Source organism: Kryptolebias marmoratus, linkage group LG8 (assembly GCF_001649575.2).
Source record: "Kryptolebias marmoratus isolate JLee-2015 linkage group LG8, ASM164957v2, whole genome shotgun sequence".
NCBI lineage: Eukaryota > Metazoa > Chordata > Actinopteri > Cyprinodontiformes > Rivulidae > Kryptolebias > Kryptolebias marmoratus.
In genome coordinates this window covers 6493189-6521014 of record NC_051437.1, presented here as the reverse complement: position 1 = coordinate 6521014, position 27826 = coordinate 6493189, and the positions used below count along the sequence as shown (strand labels likewise).

The following is a 27826-nucleotide window of genomic DNA, read 5'->3' as shown; positions in this document are numbered from 1 at the left end:
CCCCCCCCCCCCCCCCCCCCCCAACAGAGCAGAAAGCGTGAAAAATCTCACTAATGGCTTTATTTGCTGTCAGATCTGCAGCAGTCTGTCATTCCCCTGGACCATTCTGCTTAACACATTTCATAGTTGAGTAAGCCTGCTTCAGCTTTCTGGCTAGACTTACCAGTGCCCCCGCAACGCTGTGCTGGGGGAGAGCTCATCAAAGCGGGGAGGAACAGGCAGCCGCACTCAGCCGGACAGTCTTGTGGACAAGGAGTCCCTGAAGCTGCATTCCTTCCAGTCTTCTTCGTGTGTTTGTGAGCCTCGTAGGCATCCTCAGCGTCTGCCCTACCACGCGTCTGGTCCCCCACCCCACCCCACCCCACCAATCGCAAGACTTGGCTTTTCTTCTCCTACACGCACGCTGGTGCTGATTAAAAAAACGGCATGAAGATGCGGTGCCGGGCTTGGCCTCTGGCTGTGGTGGCTGCCTTGTTTTGGATTCAGGGCATCCTCCTGCACGGGGCGGATGCCAGGAAGGAGAGGAAGAGGCCGAAGGAGGCCGCGCCGCAGCACACGGAGACGTACAATACAACCCTGTCCAACAGCGAGGAGGTCGGTGGAAGCATTAAGGTAGTGAGTCAAGCTTCTCATACACTTATAAACTTCACATGAGAGTTTGAGGCTGAGCTGCAGATGTGAAATATGTCAAAGTTTGTTCTGTGCAGTGGAAATAAAGTGCAAAGGAAAAGGTAAACTCCACACAGCACAGGTGTGCCCTGACGGGTCAAGCTTCAGACAGCGTGGCGGACAAAAGAGCGTGAAACTCTAAATGGATGACTTCCGGAGGAATGCCAGGAATGTAGACATCCGAACGCTGATCAGAGTATCAATTAGTGCAAGCAGCGGGTGTCTAACACCAGCTTATGAGAACAAACCCGAGGGTTGTTAGGAACCAGTCGTCGCTATAAGAGGAATTTAAAATTTAGGCTGTTCAATTAAAAAAAAAATAGGAGGAGTTTCACTTTCTGACAACAGAAAGGCACTGTTAAAAGCAGTCCTGAAAAGAATGTTTTCTTTAGGAACGTGCTCCGGTGGGCCATGACTGTGGAGCAGTTGTCTCTTGACTCTGTTATTTATTGCTTTTCTTGTTGCGTACTTGTGAAGGGTTCCAGCAGGGTGTTTGTTTTGCTCCCAGCCCACCCATCCTGTTGGCATTCTCATGTAACTCTCACTGCCCTGTGTACCAGCCTTCTAAGCCCCTCCCCTTTCCCACCTTGAAACCACACAGTGAGGTCTCCTTTGTAGCTTTAGGAACACTTTGTAGGTGGTTGCGGCCCGGCCGGTGTTTATTTGACTTGGTTTGCCCTGTGAAATCAGCAGCTATGAAGGATGAGCTTCTGTCAGCCTGCTGAAGACTTAACCTTGTCTGCCTCTTCCCCTGGGCCGTTTGCACCCACCCCCTTGGCTCTATATGGACAAGCTGGGATGTAGCTTCAGGTAAAGTTAAAAAAAAACCCTGGCGCTTGTTTGGCTAACCTTTAGCTTAGCCTGGTTGATGACTTTTGCCTCTTTTTCCATACGCTGTGCTCTGTAACTGATGTCACAGCTGATAAGGTCCAAACTATCGATTACTATTTGACAGAACATCATTCAAAAAATGACCAGACTGTCCCTTTATAGTCTGCCTCCACCAAGTCTGGGACATTTGATAGGGGCAGCGTGGCCCTGAAAACTAGGGCTGGTGTGCCCCTTCACAGAAGCCCGTAGAAAGGATCCTGAAAGGGAACACCTTCGTGAGGATTAGTCCCCGGTGCCTCCCTCTTTAGCATACTTTTATCTCATCTCCCACAATCAGGCAGTAATGACATAATCACTCCTAGGACAGAGTGTTATGGCATGCCGTGTCTCTGCCAAACACTGTCACCTCTGATGAAACCTGTCATCTGAGCTTGCCATCTTTGAAAATGAACAAATCCAAAGTTGCATCTGTGGGTGTTGCACCATCAGGGTTTCTCCTCAAGGAAATAAGAAAGGGGGAATAAAAAAAAACCCATGCCACACACAGTAAAAAGTGGTTAACTTATTTATTTTTCAGGTTTTTTTTTGTTTGTTTTGTTGTAGTTTGTAAGTTTATTCTAGCACACAACTGTTGGGTCTCGGAGAAAACAGAACATCTATTGGAGATGGCTTGGCAACCTGTTTGAGTTCTCCAACCACCAACATTTACATTTTTTTTTCCTCTTGTGGTCAGTGGAAACAGTTCTTATGATGGCATTTCTATTTGACCGATCCTGTGTGTGGGCTGTGTAGAGTTTCACGCTGCCTTTTGGAGATTACCCATTTGAAAGTCGTCAGAACAGTAAGGTGTGCAGAGGTTTTGTACAAAGGGACTTTTTATCGCTTGCTGCCAAACGCGGATACGTGGAGGATGATGTTTTTGCCTGTGTCTGTGTGTTACTAAAATATCTCATTAAACACTGGATGGATTTTAATGAAACTTCCAGAGAGTAATAAATGGATATACATCTACAGCTGATAAACGTTATTTTCAAAGTTTGAAAATAGCTACAACTCTGTTATTTTTCAACATTAGATGATCTTAGTTTAAAATTCTGGCATGAAGGGAGGAGTATTACAGACATGTACTGTGTCTCTTAAGACAAAGAATCTGTCTCTGCAGAGAGCAGTGAGGGATCTGTGATGGAAAGAGGCGAGTCAAACCTCACACCCTGCCTATTGAGTAATAGCCTGGTTTAGCCTGAAGCAAAGGTTTTTTGTTTCCTCTCTCTCATCCCTGGTGATGATTAATGCAGCGGCGTGTGGGACCTTTGAGATCGGCCCACACAGAAGACACAAGGTCGAGTCCCACAGGAAGCAGGGCCACTGTGAGAGCACACGCTGCTCCAGAGCTGCGTGATGAGAACGTGCCCGTAGCCTGCGTGGCATTACGGTGAACTCTGCTTTCAGCGTGTCAGAAAACAGCTAAGGCTAAGCTTGTTTAACACTCTGAAGTGACCTCAAAAGTCTATCTGCAAAAGAGGAACAAACAATAAACAATTTTTTTTTCTTGTTGTCAAATCTGGGACTTCTAAACAAAATAAACCACAAGTTTGTCTTCTTTTTCACCTCACAGACGCTTTTAATTATGGTTTTGTGGAAATCCCTGAATGCACCCTGATTCTGGTTATGTGTTGGTCATAGTTCTAAAGCCCATCATTTGTCTCTTGTGGGTTCAAGTAAAAACAATTGTGCTGATTAATTTACATAATTTGTCAGAATCACTGTTTACACACACACACACACACACACACACACATATATATATATATATATATATATATATATATATATATATATATATATATATATGGGGGATTACAACAAAGTAAAGATTTAATGCTATCTGGTGGTTTCTTAGATAACTTTTACTAACTGGCATTTCTAATGTATGGGAATGTTTCTGTACAGTGCCCTGAGACGAGTTTTGTTGGGATTTGGCGCTATATAAATAAACTGAACTGGAAAGTATTCACAGCACTTCACTTTTTCCACATTTTATGTTACAGCCCTATTTCAGTTTTCCCATCAGAATTCTACAGGCAATACCCCTTACTGTGAGAGTGGAAAACGATTGTTTGAAAATGTAGAGAATTTATTACAAATAAAATACGCAAATACAATGTGTGCATAAGCCTTTGCCATGACACTTAAAACTGAACTCAGGTGTATCCTGTTTTCACTGATAATTCTTCACATGTTTCTACAACAATCCAATGTTGTTGTTTTTTTGCCCTTATCAGATTTTCTTCAAATCAGACCTATGTCACTTTCGTATGTGGTCCTTAAAATGGATTCATATCCAAAGAAACCTCAATCTGAAGGGTCGTGTCACATTTCACCTGACTTTCATGCCATCAAAGTACGAGTGTGTGGATCAATCCAGATACTGATATTATTGACACCAGTGTTAGCATCTGATCATATCGACAATAGCGCGATGGGCTCGATACTTGAGTTGGTTTCTCTCCTCAACTTTCAGTACGTCGCTCCCGCTCCATTAGTGCAATTCTGCGGTGGAATAGGTGGATCAAGATCAAATGCAAACATTGGATAAAAAAAGCATGGCAGATCATTTTATTGGCTCAGATTACACAACAGATTTAGAAGTGACGCACACATGCTAACATATGTAGCATCCATATTTACTTTCGTTAACACAACGCGCTACATGTGACTTTACATTTTTTGGTGCATGCGGGTTGCTTTAAGGCTGAAGATTGTTCACACTGGAGTCTGATGATGGTTTAAATTATAATGTGAACCACACACACACACACACACACACAAAACGGATCTTGTAAAGAGTCAGAACTGAGCATTAAGACCTGCAGTGTAAAATTAGCCGAAGATGAACATTTGTGGGGAGAAAAAACTGCACTGTCTAGACATATAAACAGCTCACTTTAATTCAGGAACAGCACGATTGACAGAGAACCTATTTACAACTTTACATTAGTAATGTAGATATCACTTGAAAAAACTTCTGCCCACCGTGAAATTATGAGGGAATCCCTGGGATGGCTTAGGATCTTTGTGGTTTTTATTTGACCTACCACGGGGAAAATGAAAGCTCACCTCAATGTTAAAGCTGTAATTTGGACACAAAACAGATGTTACTCAGCACAATTTCTTTAATCTTAGTGGCTTCTTACATCAAATGAAAGTGTAGGTTTTCCCTGGTATTTTCAAAAGGATGAATCCATTTTTTTTGCTAACTAATGCACAATCTCATGCAATATTACCAAATGTCCCTCTCAGAGTCTCTCTAACCGTTACCATTAGCTCAATATCTGTGAATCTGACTAAGCTATAGACATTTTTTTGTTGGCTAATGTCGATAAGCTATGACAGCCATCTTGAATTGAGTTGACTCTAAAAGTTAATCAGCTCTAGGCATTCATCCAATGATTACTTTTTGAGCATTTCAATAAAATTTGTCATTTGGTTAAGAGGATATTTTGCTAACAGAGATACAGGGATGATTCCAACAGTCAATGCTACAGTTGTAGACAAAGATCTTGTGCAGTTAACAGAACTTGCAGTATGTGTTGGGCATCAGTCTCAGTTACTACCACAACAAATCTTAGCTCAATATTTGTAAAATTACTTAAGTTATGGCTACTTTTGTGTTTTTTAAGGTCAACTGGCTGTGGTGGCCATCTTGGTTCCAAAGGTTGAACAGTTACAGATGTACGTCCAATGATTCCTTTATAAAAGTCGCATTCAAATTTGTCACATTTTGGTAACAGACAGACACACGGACACAGACACAGGCAAACACGTTGTCTATCTTTCCATTTTGGAGGTGAGTGATAAATAGCGACTTGAAGTATCATTTTAAAGCTATGTTTTATACACACTTCTGAATCCCTCCCAGAAACATTTAATAGGCTAATGGTAACATCCTTGTAGTGTGAAGTGATTACGTTTTGAACACATTACTTTCACACTGTGTAAAAATACAGTGAAAAGTGAGCAGAGTCAACATTGCATGTCTAACTGTAGCTCTTCTGTGATAAATCCTGAAACTAATTTGCTTCTTTGAAGAGAAGTGATGGGGAACGCATGACAACTGGGATGCACGCAGGTTGTCCCCCAAAGCCCCCGGGGAATCGCTGCTCCTCGGCGGCATCGATCCTGGGTTAGGCCCTTCCACTCACGCATGGACGGCTGCGCAGGGAGCAGTGCAGGGATGTAAAAACAGGGGATTATAAAAAGGCCCTTCATCATCCCGCTCCAACCTAAACCTGCATGTGCAACAATTTTATCAGCAGCGAAACGTTTCGTGTCATCTAGAGTGTACATACAGGTAGGAAAACACGGAACACTGAAGTGAAAACAAGATAAGTTAAGCTGTGTGCATAGAGGAATTCAGGAGCTGCCTGCAGAGGAGTAGAGTTTCAGTATCTGGTTGCAGCCCCGGAGACATGTTTTAACAGTTGTGTTTGTGTTTTTGGTGGCACAGTGCCCCTGGGAAATATTTCCCATTTTATTGCTTCAAATAAATTCTACCTAATTTTCTCCAAACTACATGAAAAATACATTAAAAACAGCACACATAGCAGAGCTCTTTTCCCCCTCTTGGTAATAAAATTTTATTGGTGTCTCCGAAGGATTTATCACGATTCCAACTGTTTGACTGCTTCTTTAAAACACTCTAAACTCACCTTGCTGGACAAACTATGACAAATAAAATGATGAAAATAGTATTTATTGGAGAATATTTGTAAAATTGACTGAATTATGGCTATATAATTGGCTATATTTTCTAAGGATACTTGGCTGTGGCAGCCAAGTTGCTCTGTTGAAGATGTACCGTTTTTTCTGGACTATAAGGCACACTTAAAAACCTTCAATTTTCTCAAAAAATGACAGAGCGAGGGAGTGCCTTGTATATGTAAGAATTCGTAATGTTTTAGTATGACTTTGGTAAACTACAAAGCCGCACTGCTTGCAGCATTAAGGCTCAGTTATAGTCACGCTTTGTGGTGTGTGGTGCGAGCGGTGGAGGCGTTCATACTTGATGCTTATGTTGATGCAGTATTCTCCGAAAAGATGGGGCTGTTTTGTTTCGCTTAATGCGCCTTATAGTCCGGTGCGCCATGTATATGACAAAAGTTTGAAAATGGACCATTCATTGACAGTCTTATAATCTAGTGCGCCCTATAGTGCGGAAAATGTGGTAGATCCAGTTATTATTTCCTGAAAGTTTCAATAAAATCCGCCCAGTAGTACATGAGATGTTTTGTTAACAGACAGAGTTGAGTTCAACAGTTATTGGCAAAATTTAAACAAAGTTCTTGTTCAATCTGCTCAGAATATCAATCTGGGAATCAGTGTCAGCTACTACCATGCAAAATCTTAGGTCAATTTCTGTTAAATTGATAGAATTAAAGTTTTTTTTTTTTTTTTGTAAGGTCTGTTGACTGTGACAACCATCTTAAATTGGTTTGAGTTGTAAGTGTACATCCAGTGATTACTTTCTTCAAGTTTCATTAAAATAAATCCAGTGGTTCATAAGATAATTTGGTAATAGACACACAGGAATATTCACATACACACTCACATACATGGGGAAAGTATAATTGTCCACAATCTTTTTTTTTTTGCAGAAGTCACCAAATTACAATTGTTCTCAACATCTTTGAATTCTAAGCTTAAAATCTTTTTACAATTTCATAATTTTAGCCTTTAAAAATGCTGTCTTTTGTGACAATTTCAATGAATAACAGCTGTAATTTTGCAAAATTTAACTTCAAATGTCTGTCATAGAGCTCATGTTAATCAACATCGTTCTTTCCTCTTTTAAGAAAGATTCTGTCCTTGGTTCGGGAGCTAGCTTACTGGAAAAAAATAATTGCAATGTACCAATGAGCATCTCAAAACAACACATTCAAACACACTAAGCTTCCAACCTAACAAACCTAAGAAATTGATGAAACCATAAAATCAAACTTTAGTGCAGGAGATTAGGAAAAATGGCTATCTAACATTAACATTTAACAATCGATTATTATCTTTGCACATGCAGTCAAGGCAAAGACTCACACTGCTTTCTTTCTCTTTTCTGTTTCATGTATACTGTATGTCTCTCCACTGACTTTGTAGCTTCAAACTGCAATCTGAGTCTGCACTGCTCTGTTCCACTTGGCTTGTATTTTTCCTGGGATACACGTGGCATCATAGCTTTGTTTATGACAACCAGCTTCATTCACGATCACACCCATGCAAAAGTCAGGAAATAAAGACATGTCACAATTGGGAAAAGAACATGTCATAATTGTTTAAATGTAGAGACAATTCGCTCTGTGTCTTAACAGCTTTTACACATTTGGACAGTAGCTCACATTACTTTTCATACTGATAGATTTTGGAACATAAGCGTTATGTGTAGAGTTGCATCTAAGTTGTGTGAGGATTAGTCATCAATCCATCCACCCACCCACCTTTTGTGCTGCTTGTCTGGCAGCAGGTCACAGAAACACCCTAAGAATAAATCTCCAATATTCTTTCTCTCTACCACTACCAGCACAACCAAGGAGTCTCTGAAGTGTTCCCAAGTCGTTCAAGAGACATAATCTTGCTGTCAAAATGAATCCTGCGTCTGCCTCAAGGTTGATTCAGCAACTGCCTTAGGCATGACCATTTGGCTTGTTAACATCTGTCAGCTGCTCTTGAAATTCCACAAACTAACAATAGCCTGTAGAACACATTTTTATGGTCTGATAGTTCCCATCATCTCAGGTGTCCATCACCAGATTTGGTTGTTCCTACATCAACAAGCACCAATCACCTTATGGTCACAACTATGTACAGCCACCTGAGCACTGAAGGCCTGAAACATGGTCGTTTGGGACACATGAATGTCCCTGCTTTCCTAAAAATGGTGGATAGGTTCTGCCAGAGGTAGTTCCCAGCACAACCTTGCTGGACAGTTGGGAGAAAAACATCTACCCAGCTTTCTCCTCAAAATTTGATCTAGTTCCTTTAACATATTATGTCAGATCTGAAGGCACGATTACAAAAATCAGTTGCAGAACTGTGACTATGTGCACTTATGAGCACCCCTTTGCAAAAACATGGAGATTGTTTTGGACAAATCATGTTTAATAAAACAACCAAACACCCCCCTGATTCAGATACGAAATTAGGTTAGAAAAACCTAAGTTTACCAGTCATGCCCCTCCAGATTACCCTAAGGGCACTGAAGTCCCTCAGCTGTACAGTGGAGTCCACAGATGGAGTTCCTTTTAGCACTCCACCCAAGGGTTCAATGATGACTGAATACTTTGAACTGCTGAACTCTTTCTCCAAACTGAAGTAGAGAAACCACCCTCCAAATCACTGGGCTGAACTCCAGGCATCAGTCAACAAAATAGAAAGCTATTAGTAAGCTTATGCCTACTCACCACTTCTCAACCAGGGTGACTCTAGAGTGGAATATATTTCAGCCCCTCTTCATTGTATCCAAAACACTAACTGTATATTGAGGCAACCTTAATGTAGCAGCTACCGCACAACCTTCTGCAGAGGCTCAGGTTCCTTTTCCACCAGTGAAGCATCATTCTATATCCCTAAAACAAGTTTTAGCAGATGGAGTTCAGACTTTCAAAGCCTATGTGTCAATCCATTGCTAAATCTGCAAAGCACCAGACCCTGCAGGTGGTGAGTCCAAAGCAGGGTGGTCCCATTTGGCTGGATTGGGTTATTCCAACTGGATTTCATGGATAAAGGTCTGATTACCAATTGTACACCAACTATCTTAACTCTCCCGTGGCCCTAAGTTACAAGGGTTTCTCTTCCTCCCTTCAGGAGGGTTATGAGTTTCTGAATCACACTTTAGCCTGGCCCCTCACCCAGAACCAACTTTCCATGGCAAATATACTACCAGAGGGCAAACTGCCCTGGCCAACATCGCTGGGACACTCAAGTCCCTCCAACATCATAAGCTGGCGATTAGGCATTCCACGAATAGGAAATTAGTTAAAAAGATTATTTCAACATGCGACTGAGACAATTCTTTAGCAGAACATTAAAGCTGCCGAAAATAAAAAAGTTTTTAGTTTTCTAAAGTGTCACCAACTGCTCTGCAGCCAGACATCAGATCACAACAGTCACCATTTTACCTAGTTTAGCACCAATCACACACAAAAAAAATAAATTTTCAACTTTATGTTTTATATATGAATTTTTTTTTTGAATTGATTAAATAAATGAATGTGTTGTTTGTTGGATTGTGTTATGATTATTAAAAAAAAGCCAGAAATGTTTTTTGTCCTAGCATACAGTATTTTCACTAAACTAACTTTTTAACTGGTGGTGGTCAGAGGGTTTGGTGGCGCCGGTGTGATGGCAGCCTCACTTCTGTCAGTCACCACCATCAGTGTGTGAATGGGTGAATGACTGACTGTAGTGTAAAGTGCTTTGAGGTCCTTGGACTAGATAAAGCTTTATACAAGTGCAGGCCACTTACTATTTATAGAGTTAGCTTACCTTGATTTCTCTCTGTATTAAAGTAATATATTCAGGGGGGCATTTAGCCTCAAAAGTTATTTTATCATGTGTAATTTGACTTGTTTATGTTCTGGGATATGGTTCAGCTCTGAAACATCCCTGTTCTTTTACAAATGAGGAATTCCTGAAGTAGTGGGAAAGGCAGCAAATGTCTCCTGAGAAAAGAAGCAAACAGCATCAATAACACAAAAAGGAAGTGACTGATTGATCGGCTGTAGCTGAGCTCAGTTAGGACACCAATATCAGTCAAATGTCACTAACCACAGCTTAGTCAAGTATAAAAAAAAACTGAAAACATGTGGCAACAACTGTCTTGGCTCTGTCTTGAAGTAACTTGTTAATCATAAACATGTCCCGAGGTGCTGCTTTTAAAAAAAATGAGGTTGCCAAACAAAGACATTTGGATACCAGCAAGCAATTTTCTGACATATAAGCCATTATGAACAGCAGATTTGTAAAGATATTTAAAATGACGTGTTGCTAATTGAGCTATAGGTGCGCAAAGGTAATTTTACTGAGACAGTTTCTATTTGTATTTACTTTCTTTCGGCTAAGCTTGAAACCAAAAGATCAGCTTCTTCCTTCAGGCCTCTGTCTTATTTTAAAAAATGGACTACATAAATATTTTTGTTGTAAAATGCCGACTACATTTTCCACCAGAGGACAATGCTGCCCATTCTTTAGGACCCTAAAAACATGGATAAACACTGTCTAGGAGCGTTAACGTTTCTCACCTTTACTCGGGATAACTGACACATTCTTGTGGCCTGTGCTGGAAAGGTGTGTGTTCACAATCGTTGACAGACAAGACAACTTTAAGGCGCTCACACATCAGCGGTGATCAAAGCCAGAGCCCCGCTGTTCTTCATCAGCTCTCAGTGTGAAAGATTCACTCTCTCCCCACTTTGTTCATGTCTTGCCTGTGCTGATGCAGAGATATGTGAGGGAATCCATAGTTTACTCTACACTGCAATCAATAGCAGCTAGTAAGAGATCAAATGCCTCTGTCAATGTTTTTTGTGTCTGCAAGCAACATTTTGTGTCTGCATGTATATAGTCTTTGAAATTCTCGCTTGTGAAAGAGACCCACCTGCAAACCATGAATCAGACCATTTTTGGCAGGTTGTGCGCACCATCCCAGCAGCCACCAGTGCTTGCAACTTTAAAAGCAGAGCTAGACGAGAAGAGAACACAATGTATTTAGTGGAAAGAGCCGAACATTCCTATACCTGATGATTCAATTATTTATTCAGTGATTTGCTGTGATTCCATAGCTGAGAAATGAAGGTAATAATTACCTTGGTTATAGCTTTTCTTCGCTGAGCACAGAAAATCCCTGAGGGGAAAGGTTTAATGGTTTAATTACAACGTGGTGTTTCATATGTGTGCAGAGAATGACTGATTTGTTGGCAAAGATATGTCTTCTTTTTGTTTTGCAAGTGTGCACCAAATCACAATGTCTTAAAACTGGGGAAAATAGGACAGTAAATTATGACACCTATTCATAGAAATAATGTAGAGATAGTACTGAACTATTCAACAATGTCCCTGATTTTTACTATCAGATTGTTTCAGTACAGAAACTATCATGTTACCCTCTGATAAACATGGGAACATTTGTCTTAAAACAATGAGACTATATGGTGCAAAAACGAGTGATTCTTGTGATATACCCATTTTTATCATTCAGTATTGCTGTCACGACAGCTGGAGATTATTTAAAAAATCAAAGGGTTGACCAATGATGTATGCTCCTTGATGTGACGTTTTCATCATGAACTAGCTGTCAGCATTACTGTCCTGATTTTGATGAAGAAATACCCCATTTGTTTAAATCAGGGGTGTCCAACCCTAGTCCTTGGGGGCACTATCCTACATGATTTACGTGTTTCTCAGCTCCAACACACCTGATACAACGATTAAATTACCTCTTCATGTTGTGCAGAAGCCTGTTAATCATCCATCGATGTGTTGGAGCAGGGAAACAAAAGAAAACATGCAGGAAAAAGGCACTTGAGGACCAGGGTTGGACACCACTGATTTAAATTTGAAATAATTGCTTATCTTGAGAAAACAAGGTTTTTTAAATCAAAATAGATAAATGTACCAACCTGTTATCTCAGAATGATGAAATCAATAAGTCATTTTCTCAAGATAACATCCTGATAATATAATAATTATTTCTTGGCTTAGTTGCACTGTTAAAGCTCAATAAATACAATTGGCTGGTTTAAAAAAAATGAAACACACACACAAATGCAAATATGTCCAAAACCAGTAAAGTTAACTTGCTAACAGACAGGCCAAATATAGTGCTACAATGATAGAGGTAAAAACCCCCAAAAAACTATATTGATCAAATTTGAACAGGTGACTTTGGCCAGCAAGAACCATCTTCATTTTCTGTGTTCTAAAGACGCTTTAGTTTCAAAATGTAACAAACTGGGGAGCATTTGGCCAATTCTTTCCATTTCGAGGGTGTGATGGTTTTAGCATGAAAGGTAAGCTCTTCCTTCTAATGCCTACTAATATCATTAGAGTTTTCCTTATTAGATGGAGAGTGAAGAGATGAACCTATGCCCCACTTCTTTTTTTTTTGCAAAGTGCTTGCTCTGCTCCTGTTGAGATGCTCTCTGGGTGGTGAGTCATATTGCCAAGAACTGCCACTGTGTGAAAGTGTGTAATAACAAGTGAAACCATGGCTTTTGTCTTAACTTTGACCATGTGATTTTGGCACTAAAAAATACATTGTTCACCTGAAATCAAAGTCTTCTTAACATTTCTGGATTTCAGTGCTGGTTTCGATACTGTTGATCATAATATCATGTTAAGCACGTTAGAAAACTGGGGTGGCTTTCCTTTCCTACCAGCTCAGTGGACTAGTGGTAGAGTGTCCGCCCTAAAACTGGGTTCAATCCCCGGCCGGGTCATACCAAAGACTGTAAAATGCCACCCTGCTTGACATTCAGCATTAAGGGTTGGAATTGGGGGATTAGCTCACCAAATTATTCCCGAGCACGGCACCGCTGCTGCTCACCGCTCCCTCAGGGGATGGGTCAAATGCGGAGAACAAATTTCACACACTCAGGTGTGTGACAATCAGTCGATCTTTCTTTCTGAGCCACCTTGCACAATGTATAATAACTTCATACAGCTAAACAAAGATAAAACAGAAATACTTGTATTTGGTACAAAGATTCAGAAACAGACAGTTGCAGCTCATGTCAGTGTTTTGTCTCTGCACAAAACCTCTGTGTAATAATAGGCAGTGATGTGAATTAACCAACCATATCACTAAATTGTCTTTTTATCATTTAAGAAACACTTCAAAAGGTAAGAAGTTTGTATCTAAACCCAACTCTTAAAAAAGATTAATTCATGCATTTATAAAAGGCAGACTGAACTGTAAAAAGGTTACACAGATTACAGCTGATTCAAAATACTGCTGCTCAACTTAAACACCCATTTTTATATCTCTGGACTGACCTTCTATTGAAAGCAGACTCATTTTTAAAAATTTACCACCTGTATATAAAGCATTAAATGGCATTAATGGCACCACAGTATATTAGTGACAAGTGAACTTTTTCTTCACCAGTCAGATCACTCAGGTCAGTGGATCGTAGTAACTCGGTCATACCACAAATCTTTTCTAAATCAGAGATAGCTGCTTTGTGTATTCATGTTCCAATGAAATGAGATGCACCGCCTCCAGATATGAAATAAGCCTCTGTAAATATTTTTAGGAAAAAGTTAAAAAACTTTTTAATTCCAAAAGCATGTGAGTAAGACATTTCCATTTTTACAACATTGCTCTTATATCAGTTTTCAGCTATGCATGTCGGGTTGTATATGTCATATTTATATATATATATATATATATATATATATAAATATATATATAAATATAAGCACACTGGGAATGTGCTTTATAAATACAGACTGACTTGACATAGGGTAAGCCGTCTTACTGTATAAGTGGGGTTCGGGTTAGGGTTCCTGTCCAATCTTTTATGTTGCCAAAGGTGTTGCTGTTGACACCTATAATAACGTGAACTGACAAATCCCAGCAAGTTTTCAGAGAATCACTGTTTCATTGTCCCACATGCAGCCTAGACAAGTAAGGAATCAGAAACAATGCCTCCAAATTACCACAAAACCCTTTTTGTACAACAAAAATGTGACTCAATGTCAATGTTAGCCAGATTTTGTTACCTTTGCATTGTTAGTTTTTTCTCTTGATTTTAAAAAAAAAGCTAACCTTCTACTGACCCAAGCTTTATATTTATATTCTAGAAATTCAAGAGAGTGGTGTTGACCTTATAAGTAAATAAACTTTACACAAGGGTCAACCATTTCTAAATCTGTTTAAAAGACTTCTTCACAAATATGAAAAAAGTGCCACAGCAGAAGAAAAGCTCTTTATCCAAACATGACTCTGGTGTAATGGAAACTGTATTAAGTAGTGTAAAAATATTGACCCAATCAGTCCCGCTTTTATCTGTCTCCAAGCCTCAAAATAACGACAAAAACACAGAACAGCCTGACACGCAGCCAGAGCTGTGGCTGTTTATTTTGTCTGCTGTCAGTTAGAGATGGGGAGCAAGTGCTGTAAAATCCCAAACCACAAAAAAAAAGAGACAGAGAAAAGAAAGAATTTTTATCCTAGCATATTGAAAAGACAAACAAGGAGTTACTTTGTTGCGGTGGAATCAGAGGCACGTCTTTAACAGCGCAGAAAGAGGCATGTTGCTTTAGCAGATAAGTGATCCGAGTCTCGCTGCCAAACCTAAACAAATTCCATTTCAGACAGCTCACCTCCATGGCTCGTCTTTATCTCCTCTTCTATCGCCGACAGAGGTCCTTGACGTTTGGGGGGGAAGTGGGAGGGGGAGAAAAGGATCTGAACTGGAATAAGTGGAAATCATTCAGCCACTCATTTTAGCAAAATGAAAACAAACCAGTTGTAGCACTGCAAAAAAAAAGTCTCCACGGGCCTTCTCGTTTCTTTATCTCAAAAACAGATCCTGAGCAGCAATTTATCAAAAGTGAGGTATTTCAGAGCCAAACAGTCACGATCCAAAACATACCTCCATATTTTCTATCTTTATAGGACTGAAATAATGAGCTGTATTGAAAGGAAACATATTTTAGTTTTTGGACGAGGGAGGAAAATCTTGGCAGGTTTGTTAGTTTCTCATAAACAGTAAGTGAGGCCTGTGGTCCACGGAGCTGACATCACTCAGACGAGCAGATTAGTTTCTCACCAGGGTGCTCATGGAAATTTTCATGCACTTAAAAAAATTGACAGGGGTTTGTTTACATTTATCTTAGCCTGTTGAGTAAATATGGAGTGACGGGCCACCTGAGTGAGTTATTGAAGGTAAATAAGGTGACGCTGTTGACTGATGCTGACTGATGATGTTGATGTGAAATGCTTTGCAGGAGGCAAAAAGGGGGGGGGGAGTGTTTCCCCATTTGAACCTCTCTGGTGTCTGGCACCACTTAATTGTATCTTAGGATGAGCTTTTCCAAACATGGATTAAAGGAAGAAATAATGACTCACTGGATTTAGCTTTCTAGCTTTTTCACATTTCGTCTCATGGACTGTGTCACTGGGCACTTTTATCCTAATGCAGGAGGCATGGTTACTTTGTTAACAGCTCCTTTTTGCAGGTTTTGTTTTACACCATGTTTAGATTTAAAGAAAAATTGGTTTCGAAATAAAAGCCTAGTATTTCTTAAATGAGTGCGTATTGCTTGCTGCTTTTCAGACCACAGTTTTAGACTAAAATCGGCTTATGCTGAGTAATGATGGAGTTGTAGCCGTTTCGGTCAAACCTTGAAAATAACATTTTGTACAATCTCATACAATGTTGCACGATGTCACCCTCAGAGTGTGTGACGTGGGTGACACTCATCCAGATCAAGTTTTAGCTCAATATCTGTAAATCTGACTGAGTTATAGACATTTTTATGTTAGCTAATGCTAATTAGCTGTGGGGCCTATCTTGATTTGGATTGACTCCAAAAGTTAATCAGTTGTAGATGAACATCCAATATTTATTTTCTGAAAGTTTCATTAAAATATGGCCAGTGGTTCACAAGATATTTTGCTAACAATCCAACAGTATTAATGCTGAAATTTTAAGCAAAGAGTATGCAATGAGTAGCACTTGGAGCATGTTTTGCGAATGACTTTCAGCTACTACCACACAAACCTTTAGCACAATATCTGTAAAACTGACTGAGTTATAGCCATTTTTGTGTTTTCTAAGGTCAGTTGACTGTGGCAGCCATCTTCATTTGGGTTGGCTCCAAAAGTCATCCAGTTATAGATGTACAGCCAAAGATTATTTCCTGAAAGGTTCAATAAAATTTGCTTAGTGGTTCATGAGACATTTAGCTAACAGAAGGACTCATGAATACACACACAAAAACTTATTGTCCATGTTCTTCTTTCGGCAGCGGCGATAATTAGTTTGCCTTACTGCGTATAAAAGCTGTTTACATGTTTCCTTGATTTTCTCCCTGTTCATGATTAATATTGTTACATTCTTCTGTCTCTCTGCAGGTTTCTGAACACCAGAGAGTTGATCCTCTGGGGTCATGGATGGATTTTGTCAAAAGACCTGTTGGGAACTTTCCTGCAAAGTGTCGCAAACGCAAGAGGCCCCTGGTAAACCCCGTCGAATGTTCTGCCGCACATTGCTTTCCAACATGAAACGATTTTCAGGTGAAGTTAGAAGCATGAGTGTGTTTTTATGCTGTCGTTTCTTTAGCCTGGCCCACCTGGTCCTCCAGGTCCCCCAGGCCCTCAGGGACCTCCTGGCTCTCCAGGAGCTGAAGTGACCCAGGAAGTTCTTCTGCAGGAGTTCAAAGAAATGATTAAAGGTAGCAGCTCTAGTTCCCTAATTTGTTTGGATTGTTAGCTTTGCTGGGAGGACTTACTGATGATGATGAACAACTAACTAGAGAAAACTAACTAGAGAAAATGCATTTTCTGTGAAAAAGAACGCTGAGAGCTGAATGACTTTGCTGAAACCTGTTGAGGAACCTGAAACTACGTAAGTTGTTAAAACTAAAAGGGGCAAAACACTAGTTAATAGCTAAAAGTAACAAAAGGTTAGCTAAGAGGTAAAAGTAGCAGAACAATATCTTAAAACTAAGTGGCAAAAAGCAAGCTAAAAACTTAAAGTATCAAATGACTAACTAGAAGTAGCAAAACTCTATCTTAAAAACTAAATGTAGCAGAACAGTAGCTTAAAGCTAAATGTTGCAGAATGGTAGCTAAAAACTAAAACTAGCAAAAGACTATAGCTAAAAGCTTAAAGTAGCATAAGAAGACAAAAAAGAAGATCAAGTATGTTAAAGCAGATTTCAAAGAGAATTGTTTTTGAAGGAATTGAAGAGATCTCAGTGTATTTATTGGGGATATTCTTTGTAAAATTAATTAAAGCATAAAAGTTTCAAAACCCAAATGTCATAGCACCCATCTGAGCTAAACGCTTTGATACACGAAAGGTTAAAAACAGCACAAAGTATGTAGAAGCAATTAGATAGCAAACAACATATAGAAAAACAAAAAAACAGGCAAACAAAGCCTTTTCATTCAGTCTGAACTGGAGTCACTGTGCAGTGAAATAAGTCGGGTGTGTTGCTGTCAGAGGCTACAGAAAGAAGAGCAGCTGAAGTCGACAGCCATACCAGTCCCAGTCAGCTGCCCACAGCCGTCCTCAGCCTGGACGGGAAGACCTCCTGCCGTCGAATAGAAGTGGCTTTCCACTGCAAGCTCAAGGGACCAGTGGTGGTGGACAAGAAGACTCTGGTGGAGCTCCAGAACTTTCAGACAGTAAGTTTGTTCGAAACCATGTAAATGTTTACAAATGGGTCCGGCTTTGCTCCCTGCTTGAAAAAGTAATGTTATGGCTAATGCCCCTGTGCCTGGTTACAAGCTTTGTTTCTGTGTCCTCACTGTGAAAGAGCGAATGTTTGGTAATGGTTGCTTACTTTGGATGTGGGAGAATTACCAGAGGATCATCCCCTCCCTACTAACTGGCACTGGCAACGCAAGCAGTGCCACTCTAAAACTCAGGCTGCCTTCTTGGTCAAAAATATCCACCTTTTTTTTTTTCTTTTTTTTAAATTCTACACATCCCTCTCTGGGCAGCTTACAAAAGGCACTCTGTCTCTGACTTGGAATAATGTGTGGAGAGGACAGAAATAGAGGCTGTTTGAAGCAGCGTGCTGAACTATACTCTGTTAGGCTGACACACTGAAGCTGGAGGAGGGAGGACTAAGCTCTACTGAGCTATTTCACTGGTGAAACAACGTGATGTTGATGAAGATAGGTGGGTCTCAATTGTTCATTTTTTTATAGAATCAGAAGTAAAACAGAACACACTGAAAGAGGACATGAGGGAAAATTGGAATAAAGTTTTTTTTATTTACCACAGTAAACACACAGTTTAGGCATTTTTTTTTCCCCAAAGCAACAGCAGTAAACTTATTAATGATCCCAAAGTTGCAATTGCAAATTGCAAAGTCCCTCTTTGCCATAAAAATTAACCTACCCAGACAGTATCCAGACAGTACTGTTTTATCAGATGTTGCAAATTACTTCACAAAAAAACCTCAAAACAAAATAAGCAAACAAACAAACAAAAAAAATCAACCAAACAAAACAACAAGAAAACAAACAAAGGAAATGCAACCAAAAACAGGACATAAAATGATCAGGTCACATTGTTAGAGTTTGTTTCACCTTTCTTTGGTCAAAGCAATTACTTTGCCTTTCCTACTCATTAGATTGCAAATATTGTGCACTTACCTGTACATATGATTACCTGGTACAGTCTCAAGAGTATTGGTTTGAAGCCATATATGTAAGCGTGCCTGAGCTGCTGAGAAAATGAAACATCTACAAAATAAAAGAAAACAGATATTTTGCTGAGGCAGTACTACAAACATTTATTTACAACAGATTTATGTAAAGACAGGCCATTGTCTTGGTGGAATGGATTGGGTCTACTTGTTCATGTGCTGAAGTCACTTTCATCCTCTTTGGGTTCTGTCTTCACGGCACGATTTAGTTCCTCCATGTTGTTTCGAGCCAGAGCACACATATGGTATTCTGTAGTGGTACTAGTGTCTCAGTACCCAGTGAAAAGACAGTAAAATGACCTGAGTTTCTCTGTGTTTTTTCTAGCCACCTGCTAAAGGAGCTTTTGTCAGAGGGACAGGAATGGACCAGACCACCGGCAGGTTCACGGCCCACATCACAGGAATCTACCAGTTCTCTGCTAACGTCCACATTGGTAACTCGCAGTAACTTTCCTTCATTTCACACAGATTAGCCTTAAAGCTCTCGTGCAGTAAGAGTCCTCCCACAGAGGTGTTCATAATCCTGCTGACTAATTTTCAGCAGACACCAAGTGTTTGGATTGACCTCACCCTCATACTTATGTGGGTTTTGGTAAACTTAAATACATCCTCATTATCCTTATCCACACATAAAGTTTAGGAAAGAGCATTAATATAAAACAGCCCTGATTTTTATCAGGGCTATCATTTTATCGAATGACTAATGATACAGTCCTCTTGAGTTCTGGTTGAAGTGGCAACACGACTGGTTATGGTAAATTTGGCGTCATTTATTGGATCACAGAAATCTGGGGGTGTTAAGTGGCTGCAAAAACAGAAACACAACATCAATGCTGCCAAACCAACATTGGTTTAATAAAGACATCAGTTTAAATGTGAGCAGCTGTGATTTGATTTTACAGCACGATAAAGGGAGTTTTGGTTTCTTGGCAGAGAAAATGGAAGCGCTGCAGTTGTTCAAGTGTCAACTGACTGTGGCTTTTTTTTTTTTTTTTGTGGCTCCAACAAACCCTGCAAAGTTTAAACTGGGGTAACCCTGAAGTGCAAAATAAAGCAATGGACAAAACCCAGTATTATCAGTCATAGCAACTCATAAAAAACAAAAAAAAACATGGAAAATACAGGCAATCAACAAACAAAGCATAAAACAGCATGCAGGAAACTTTATCCGCATAATATAAGAATACCACAATAGATTAGACAACAACAATAAAAAAGTATTTTGAAAAAAAGTTTGCATTCTTCATTGTGTTTTCTGACACTGTTTTAGTCAAGTTTCATGTTGTGTTTGACGAAATAAGGTTCTGGTTTGCATTTCAGGGTAACTATAAAAAAAGACATGGATGTACTTAAAAAGAATTAATGCGTTTAGTTCCCATTGACAGTATTTAGGATATGTTTTGACAGATGTTATCTGTCTTATAAAAACAATATTAACAAAAGCTCTGCCCAGACGGTTTGAACAAAAACTCTCAAATGCCCGTGTCGCACCACTGACAGCTCCCAAGATCAGTCTGCAGCAAGAGCTTTAAATCTAGTTTTTCTTCACATTTTTCTAATAATTTTTGCAAGTCCCACAACTCAGAGGAGACAAGACAATTAACTTAGAATACATAAATTATTAAAGCATTTTCAATAAGCCTGAAAATCACAATAATGAGCTGCTGAAATGAGCTTTAGCCAGTTCTGCCAGCTAATGTTGGCTAAGCTCACATCAGTTTGCAATGTATTATGGTCTGTTGTGTTGTACAACTTCTGTGCATGACTTTTATTGTACCACATGGCGAGTTTCTAAGCCGCTATATAGTGGACGAAAAATACAGTTATAAGTTCCAATAGCACTACAAAATGGCTAACTCACTATATAGTAAATTAGTGGACAATTTAAACACAGACATCTTCATTAATGACATATTCCATAAGAAATATCAGCAAAAATCATGCTTAGCTTGGCTAAAGATTTTCCCAAAACAGTTGTACCTTATTCTGATCTTTTGGGTTAACCTTTTCTAGCACACAATCAAAGGTTTCTGGTGACAGAATCAGAGAAGAAAGACAGAAAAAAAGATAACACAGTTCCATTGTAGTGTTGGTTTCTAGGACACAAAGTGACAAGAGGCATGCACAAAACTGTTTGCCGTTTCATTGTTTCTCAGACGCTCTGCGTCTCTACTCTACACAAGTGTTTTTTCTTACCAGAACCTATGTTTGTATGTGGATGAGAGGTGCAAAAGCAGAAGATTTTCTCTTTTAAAACTACCCAGAGTCTTATGGGGTAAGGTTTTATTTTCAGCAATTCAGCATTTTGAATCGCCTTGCTGCAGAAAAGTGTCATATAAATAAATTTCACTTCACTTTACTTCAATAAGAGCAACTTTTTGAATGTAGTGTTTTACTAGTAACACCTAATAACAAAACATTAATGTGTTGTTTCCTGCTGGTTCCTCATTGGAAATGCAACAATTTGATGAGCTGTTTGCAACACAGAGAACTGTTGGTAGTGTTGAAGATCAAAAAGGGAAAAACCCAGTTTTTGTGAGGCACTATGTTTGTGTGATTGTAACCGTTTTGCCTCCTTGCAGATCACAGTGAGGTGAAGAAGAATAAAAGTCAGCTGAAGGCCAGAGACAACGTCCGCGTGTTGATCTGCATCGACTCACTCTGCCACAGATACACGTAGGTGCTCTGTCAAGGCTGTTAAATATGTTGTAGTAGAGTTGCCCTCATCAGATTTCAGCTCCTGCTAGGGATCAAAACCCCTACAGTCATTACTAAGATTTATTAGAACTCATTTTCACTATTTTCCCTGAGCAGAGGAACACTTTCCATTCTTGACATTTCTGCTTGGACAGTTTGTTTTCTTTTCTCCTTTTAACTCTGATTTTTTATAAGTGTTTAATGCTGCCTTCACTTTCACTGGGATTTATAAGCCATTTAAGACGTTGTCTGTTCCACTTAGTTTGGAACCAGTTTGGCATTTCCTGTATAAAACCAATGAAGTTCTTTAAAAGAAACGTTGTCTCATCTAGAGCGTCCCTGTCGCCAAGCTAATCTTTACAGACTCACCTTTGACACCACAGGCAGCCTGTTACGTACAAGAGACAACAGAGAAAAGCCCTTTAATTGGGATGTGGGAGGCAGATAATGATGTGCATGATACTGTAGGTCTGTGTGGAAAGAAAAGAAGACACACAGAAAAAAATCTGTTCTTTCCAGTATTTCCAAGTTTCTATTTATATAAATTAAAATGAAAGAGTTCAAATGAATGACTCCCTGGACAGTGCAGACCGCTACAGCCTCTCCCCCAGAGCGGTACAGTAAAGCAAAAGTATAAATAATATTATTTTGATGGGTTACTTCACCAAAAAGAGAGCTGTTGCTCTTTGAGCCAAAGCCTGTCTAACCTTTCCACACATAAAAATGAAAAGAATGTGAAATAAGGCCGAATGTGATGGGAGTTGAAACCAATTCAAACATGATTGATCTGCGATAAAAATGTAGCATTTTCCACTCAACACAAGCCAGTTCTGTCATGGTGTGGTTACAGACTGCAGAACGCTTTAACAGGCTCTGCAAAAGAGAACTGAACTGTTGAAAGAAAGACTTTTGTGAAATATAAATGTTTTGTGTCTCGTACAGTTATACGAGAAGCTCCACAGTATTTTTCCATTGATATTGCCCGCCACCCAAAAGTGAAAGCCGGTTGATAATGTTGCCTTTGGCTCTGGGTGTGTTTGTTTGTCTGTTTGCAAATTATCACACGAACCACAGAATGGATTTTAATGAAGCTCTCTGAAAACAATCATTAGATTGACCTCTACAATTGAATAAGCTTTGAAGTCAACCTGAGTCAAGATGGATGTCCCAGCCAACTGATATTACAAAACACAGAATTGGCTATAATTCTGTCAGTGTCACAGATTTTGGTCTAAGATTTGGTGTGGTTGTAGCTGAGAGTCACCTCCAACACATACTCTGAGAACTACCACATCGCACAAGATCTCTGCTTAAAACTTTGGCATCAACTGTTGGAGTCAAGCCTGTTTATCTGTTAGCAAAATATCTCATAAACCAGTGGATGGATTTTAATGAAACTCTAAGAAAAGAATCACTGGATGCACATCTACAGTTGATTAACTTTCAGAGTCAATTCAGTTCAAGAAGGCCACCACAGATGAATGACTTTATCAAACACAAAAATGGCTTTAGCACTGTCAGTTTTACAAATATTGAGCTAAAATTTCACTTGGACGTAGCTGAGAATCATTCCCAACACATACTCTGAGCGTTAATGGGTTGTGTGAGATCTCACATAGCATTGTTTTAAAGGTTTGACAAAAAAAAGCTACAACTCTATCATTTCTCAAAATATGAGGATTTTAGTGTAAAGCTCTGGCAAGAAAGATGACAGGTGATGCACATTCCCACAAGGGATGCTAGGATTTTAATTAAATATGGTTTCTACCATCAGCTAGCTAACATAACTTAGCTAAAGACTAATGACAGGGGAAACCCGTTAGCCTGTCAGCTTATCTAAAGTAGTGTTTGGTGGTTTGAACTTTAGATTTTAAAATCAGCATCAAAACAAATTCTTACTTTTTCAAGAATATAAGCTTAGAGCACTGGTGAACATTAATGACAGGCAAACATGACTTTTGGCAAAAACACACAAGTTATTGCCTGATTAGGTCTTATCAGTCACCAGGCATCCCTCCCAATTTATCACACTCTGGTCAGAACTAAACAACTCAGACTTCTTGTTCTTGTTTATACGACACATGCATGGCCAATGTTCTGCTCAAGTCTCAGGTCAATTGTTTTGACATCTTAAACCACCCTAAAACTAAAATTTATAAACTACTTGTTTAGACTTAGCAGAAAAATGGGCAGAGAAAGGAAGAGATGCATTATATGAAGAACATTTATCTGAACTGTAGTTTACAAATTAAGCTGTTGTCCAAATTTAAGATGGACTGGTCTGGCAAACAAACATAACTGCTTGGATTTGGTTAGAGGTCTTTCTGAAACAAGATGATAAACTGAAGCGCCCATTTACTGTTTCTGTGTTACAAAGATTTCCCCACTGTCATGCCCCTTTAGGCCCCTCTCATATTAAACGACGACCCCTGCTATGCTCTCCAAGATCTATCTGTGCCTCCTTCAGTGTGAAGGTAGTGATGCCAATGCTGTGATCTTAGTTCTCGCCGAATAGGTTTTTCTCTGCTTCTCTATTTTCTGCTTCCACAACACCCTCCTGCTTCCTGCACTCTCATCAGGCTGTACAAAGTCACCCTGACATGAGTTTGTCAGACCGCATCAGGACGTAGCTATGGGTATCACATATGCGCTTTGTTGTTTCCATGACGTCGGCTGATGACATTTATAGCCTCGGCCTGAGGCCAGCATGGCCCGTCCTGTTTAATGCATGTTTAAAACCACTGTGGTCCTATCAGGCTCTATCAAGCATAATTAGGAGCCAACTACGTTTTAATATGCTCCTGAAGACCTTGCCAAGACCCTCCACATTCTGGCTGTTACCACGGTCTTCATCCAGTGTGAAGGGGGCCTTAGAGGTTGTCGTACAAACAGAGGTTGTATAGACTATACAAAAGACAGACATAGCCAATAAATGAGAAGCTAATGAAGCAGAATCTTTAGTTAATACACTTTCTACGGTGATGTGATAGCTTCAAGATACTTCTGGCTCCAACTAAGCTTTTAAATATTAATTAAGAAGCCAGGGATGTCATCAACATTCACACATTCTCAACAGTTTGGTGGTAGTACTGAATATAAATCTTAATTTCTAAAGTTACATATTTTTGTCCAGTCAGGTTTCAGGTATCACCGTTCAGCTTCACCCTCTCAACAGTGACTGAACCATTTATAATAATTCACGTTAGTGCCAAAAAAAAGTTTTCACTGGGAATCTTGGTTGTGAACCTTCAACAAGAAAACTTCAACACCAAGAAAAAAGCACTGAAACATTTTCCTCTTGACATTTTTTATTAATTTGGAGCAATAATAACAACAATAATGTTTAAATATATGTTTAATTGTATTCAAACAACCCAGGTGCTTTTAGTTTTTCTGTGTCTTGACTAGAACATCAAAGATATTGGATATGATACACTTGTTAGATGTTCTCCCGAGGAATGCCACGTAACATTTTTTAAAATATTGTCATTGCAGATCACTGGAGATGATTGTTGGATTAGAAAGCAACAGCAAGACATTCACTGTCAGTGTGCACGGACTGCTGGAGCTACAGGTAAAAGACAAACAAGCAAAGCTCATAGATTAATGTTGGTCTTTTTATCCTCAACATACTGTATATTTTCTTCTGCAGGCTGGCCAATACACCTCCATATATGTGGATAACGCAGCTGGTGCTTCCATTACAATACAGAACGGTTCAGACTTCATGGGCATTCTGCTCGGTGTATAGCCTTGCACTCAAGAAGAGCATCTTCCAAGCTGTCCATAGGTGGCTTCCGGTTTTTTTGTACCTTTAAATGAACTGCCTCTGAAAACCTTAGCACGTGTGCAAACCACAGGGGCTTTTTGAAGGAAGAAAGAATGGCTGACATTGACATTACTGCTCATCAGCTGATGGAAGAACAGTTTAAAGAACTCACGGGTCGAGTTTGGTTTCACACCGCACTGCCACTTCCACCAGGAACTTATTGCTTCATCAATAAAATGACCTGAAAATAAAATGGAGAGTTTGAGGAGTCATGGTAATTTTTTTTTTTTTTTTTTTTTTGTGGCTTTTTGAGATCTTTGCAGTAAACCAAAGATTTGTTGTCCTTTGTAATTATTGGAAATGGTAAGAAACATGAAATATTACAGTTATGCATTTAATATATATTGACATGTCATTGTTTTGTATACTGTATCTGCAATGTACACTCTTGTGAACTATTGTATGTACAAGTATTTTTGCATTTGAAATCACAAATACATACATGTTGTGTATTATTATTATTATTATTGTTGTTATTATTATTATTTGGTACATAGACTCTGTGAGTACACTGGATGATTGATGCTTGACAGGCCTTGAGTGATTCTGTAACACGACTGTAGCTTCATTTTTAAGTTTTTCCAGAAATATCTCAATAACTACTGAAAGGATTTTGAGCTCGCCTTCATCGTACCCAGAATCGTACAATCCATCTGTTCCTCTGCTACCACTATGTTTGTGGCTTAAAATGTCTTCAAAACCGATAGATACAATCCCATGCAAATATATGTGTTCAGATCTGAATAAAATGTAATGAAATTTGTGATTGTCAAAATTTTACCTGTTCAGTAAGACCAAATACCTCAGATGTACATTTAGTGCTAAGTAGAAAGTTTAACACATGCTAACATCCTCCCTTAAGATGATGAACATGGTAACCCATCTTCGTGTTGACACTTGGAGCATGTTAGCATGCTGATGATAGGATGTACCCCAAAGAATCATTCAGCCTTAGATTCCAGCATGAATTCAGAATGTTTCTTTTTGTATAGACCCCCTTTACACTGGACGGTGACCCCACTATGGCATAAAAAAAATCAACCAGAATGTGGGTTGTCTTTGCAAACCTTTGACTACAGCTTGGGGCAGATTATGCAACACAGTGGGCTCCCCATTAAGCAGAGCGTGAAAATAGTTTTAAGCGTCATAATAGTTTTGAGCATGCACAGAACTTCCATTACAAGGTCTTCATGGTTCATCATTGTGATGGCAGCAAATCGGGGTGGAGAATGAGGGAGCCTGGTGGCAATGTATCCACGATGTGGGGCTCCTGGGCTCTGGCATGTCTTGGTCATTGAGAATTTGAAGGAGGACTGGCTATGCTGGCCTCATTCCTTGGCTATGACTGTCCTGACAAGGTCATGGAAACAACCTAGGATAGATGCAATACCTGTAGCTGCATCCTGACACAGTCTGGGAAAGGACAGGTATATAGAGGGTGGTAAGGAGGCAGGAGAGCATCTTGGGGACATGGAAAATAGCCAGAAACCCCTATTTGGTAAGTACTAAGAGTGCAGAAGGGTCATGATTACTGTCATACTGACAGTCGCTTTCCAAATCTGCCATGATCCAGCCATGTTCTAAGAGGTAGCAGGGATCTTCGTCCAGTGTGAGGGGACCTTTACGCTTTGTATCAGTCAAGCAGGGGTACTTTTTATATTGATAACATTCTTTTTCTTGTTTTTTTTCACCTAGAGAGCTATAATTTTTGTATGTATAAAAAGCCTCCAAGGTTCAGGAAAAGAGGAGGGAGAGGATTGTTAGGGAAGATAGTGCCAGGGGGAAATTATCTCCCCCTAAATTTATTATTGAATTAACTGAGGTGCCTACTAAAGTTCAGGCTTTTCACAATTTTCTGTTCCTTTGTTCTAAAAAATGTTAAGTGCTTTTCATTTTTTTGGATTCATTTTTTGATGGCAATGCCTCTACAGCAGTGGTGTCCAATCCTGGTCCTGGAGGGCCACTATCCTGCATGTTTTAGTTGTTACTCTGCTCTGACACACCTGATTTGAATGACTAAGTGTTTTTGCAGAACTTGAACATCTGCTGAAACAGATGCAGAGAAACATCTAAAACATGCAAGATAGTGGCCCTCCAGGACCAGGATTAAACAGCACTGCTCTTCAGCATTACTGTCTGTCAGAATCTGTTTTGTCAAGTATTTCCATTAGAAAATGGCTAAGGAGAGCTAGAAAAGTTCCAAATGTTGCTAAAAACAAAGTCACGTGAAAATTTAAATATCCAGTTATTTTTCTTTACATTTGTATTTTGCCTTTTATTTTTTCAGCTTCTGTTTGGTTTTTAATTATCTGTGCTCACATTGTATCACACCCAAATTTCAAATAAAGCTGCTATCATTCA

General features: G+C 39.5%; 2 protein-coding genes across 2 annotated transcripts in view; one reads left to right on the top strand and one right to left on the bottom strand.

Annotated features, from left to right (window-relative positions):
• sdf4 (stromal cell derived factor 4) overlaps positions 1-299 on the bottom strand; it is a 10117-nt gene extending 9818 nt beyond the window's left edge. Inside the window, exon 1 of the mRNA XM_025006599.2 lies at positions 164-299. The gene's annotated coding sequence lies outside the window, so the exon portion shown is untranslated. The remainder of the gene's footprint in view (positions 1-163) is intronic.
• A 44-nt stretch (positions 300-343) lies between these two features.
• On the top strand, positions 344-27826 carry c1qtnf12 (C1q and TNF related 12). The gene is made up of 8 exons (XM_017419123.3): positions 344-612; positions 16631-16735; positions 16839-16950; positions 17724-17908; positions 19265-19373; positions 21522-21615; positions 25132-25210; positions 25289-27826. Exons 1-8 carry the CDS (start codon positions 427-429, stop codon positions 25385-25387), a joined length of 969 nt encoding a protein of 322 aa, XP_017274612.1. The 5' UTR covers positions 344-426; the 3' UTR covers positions 25388-27826.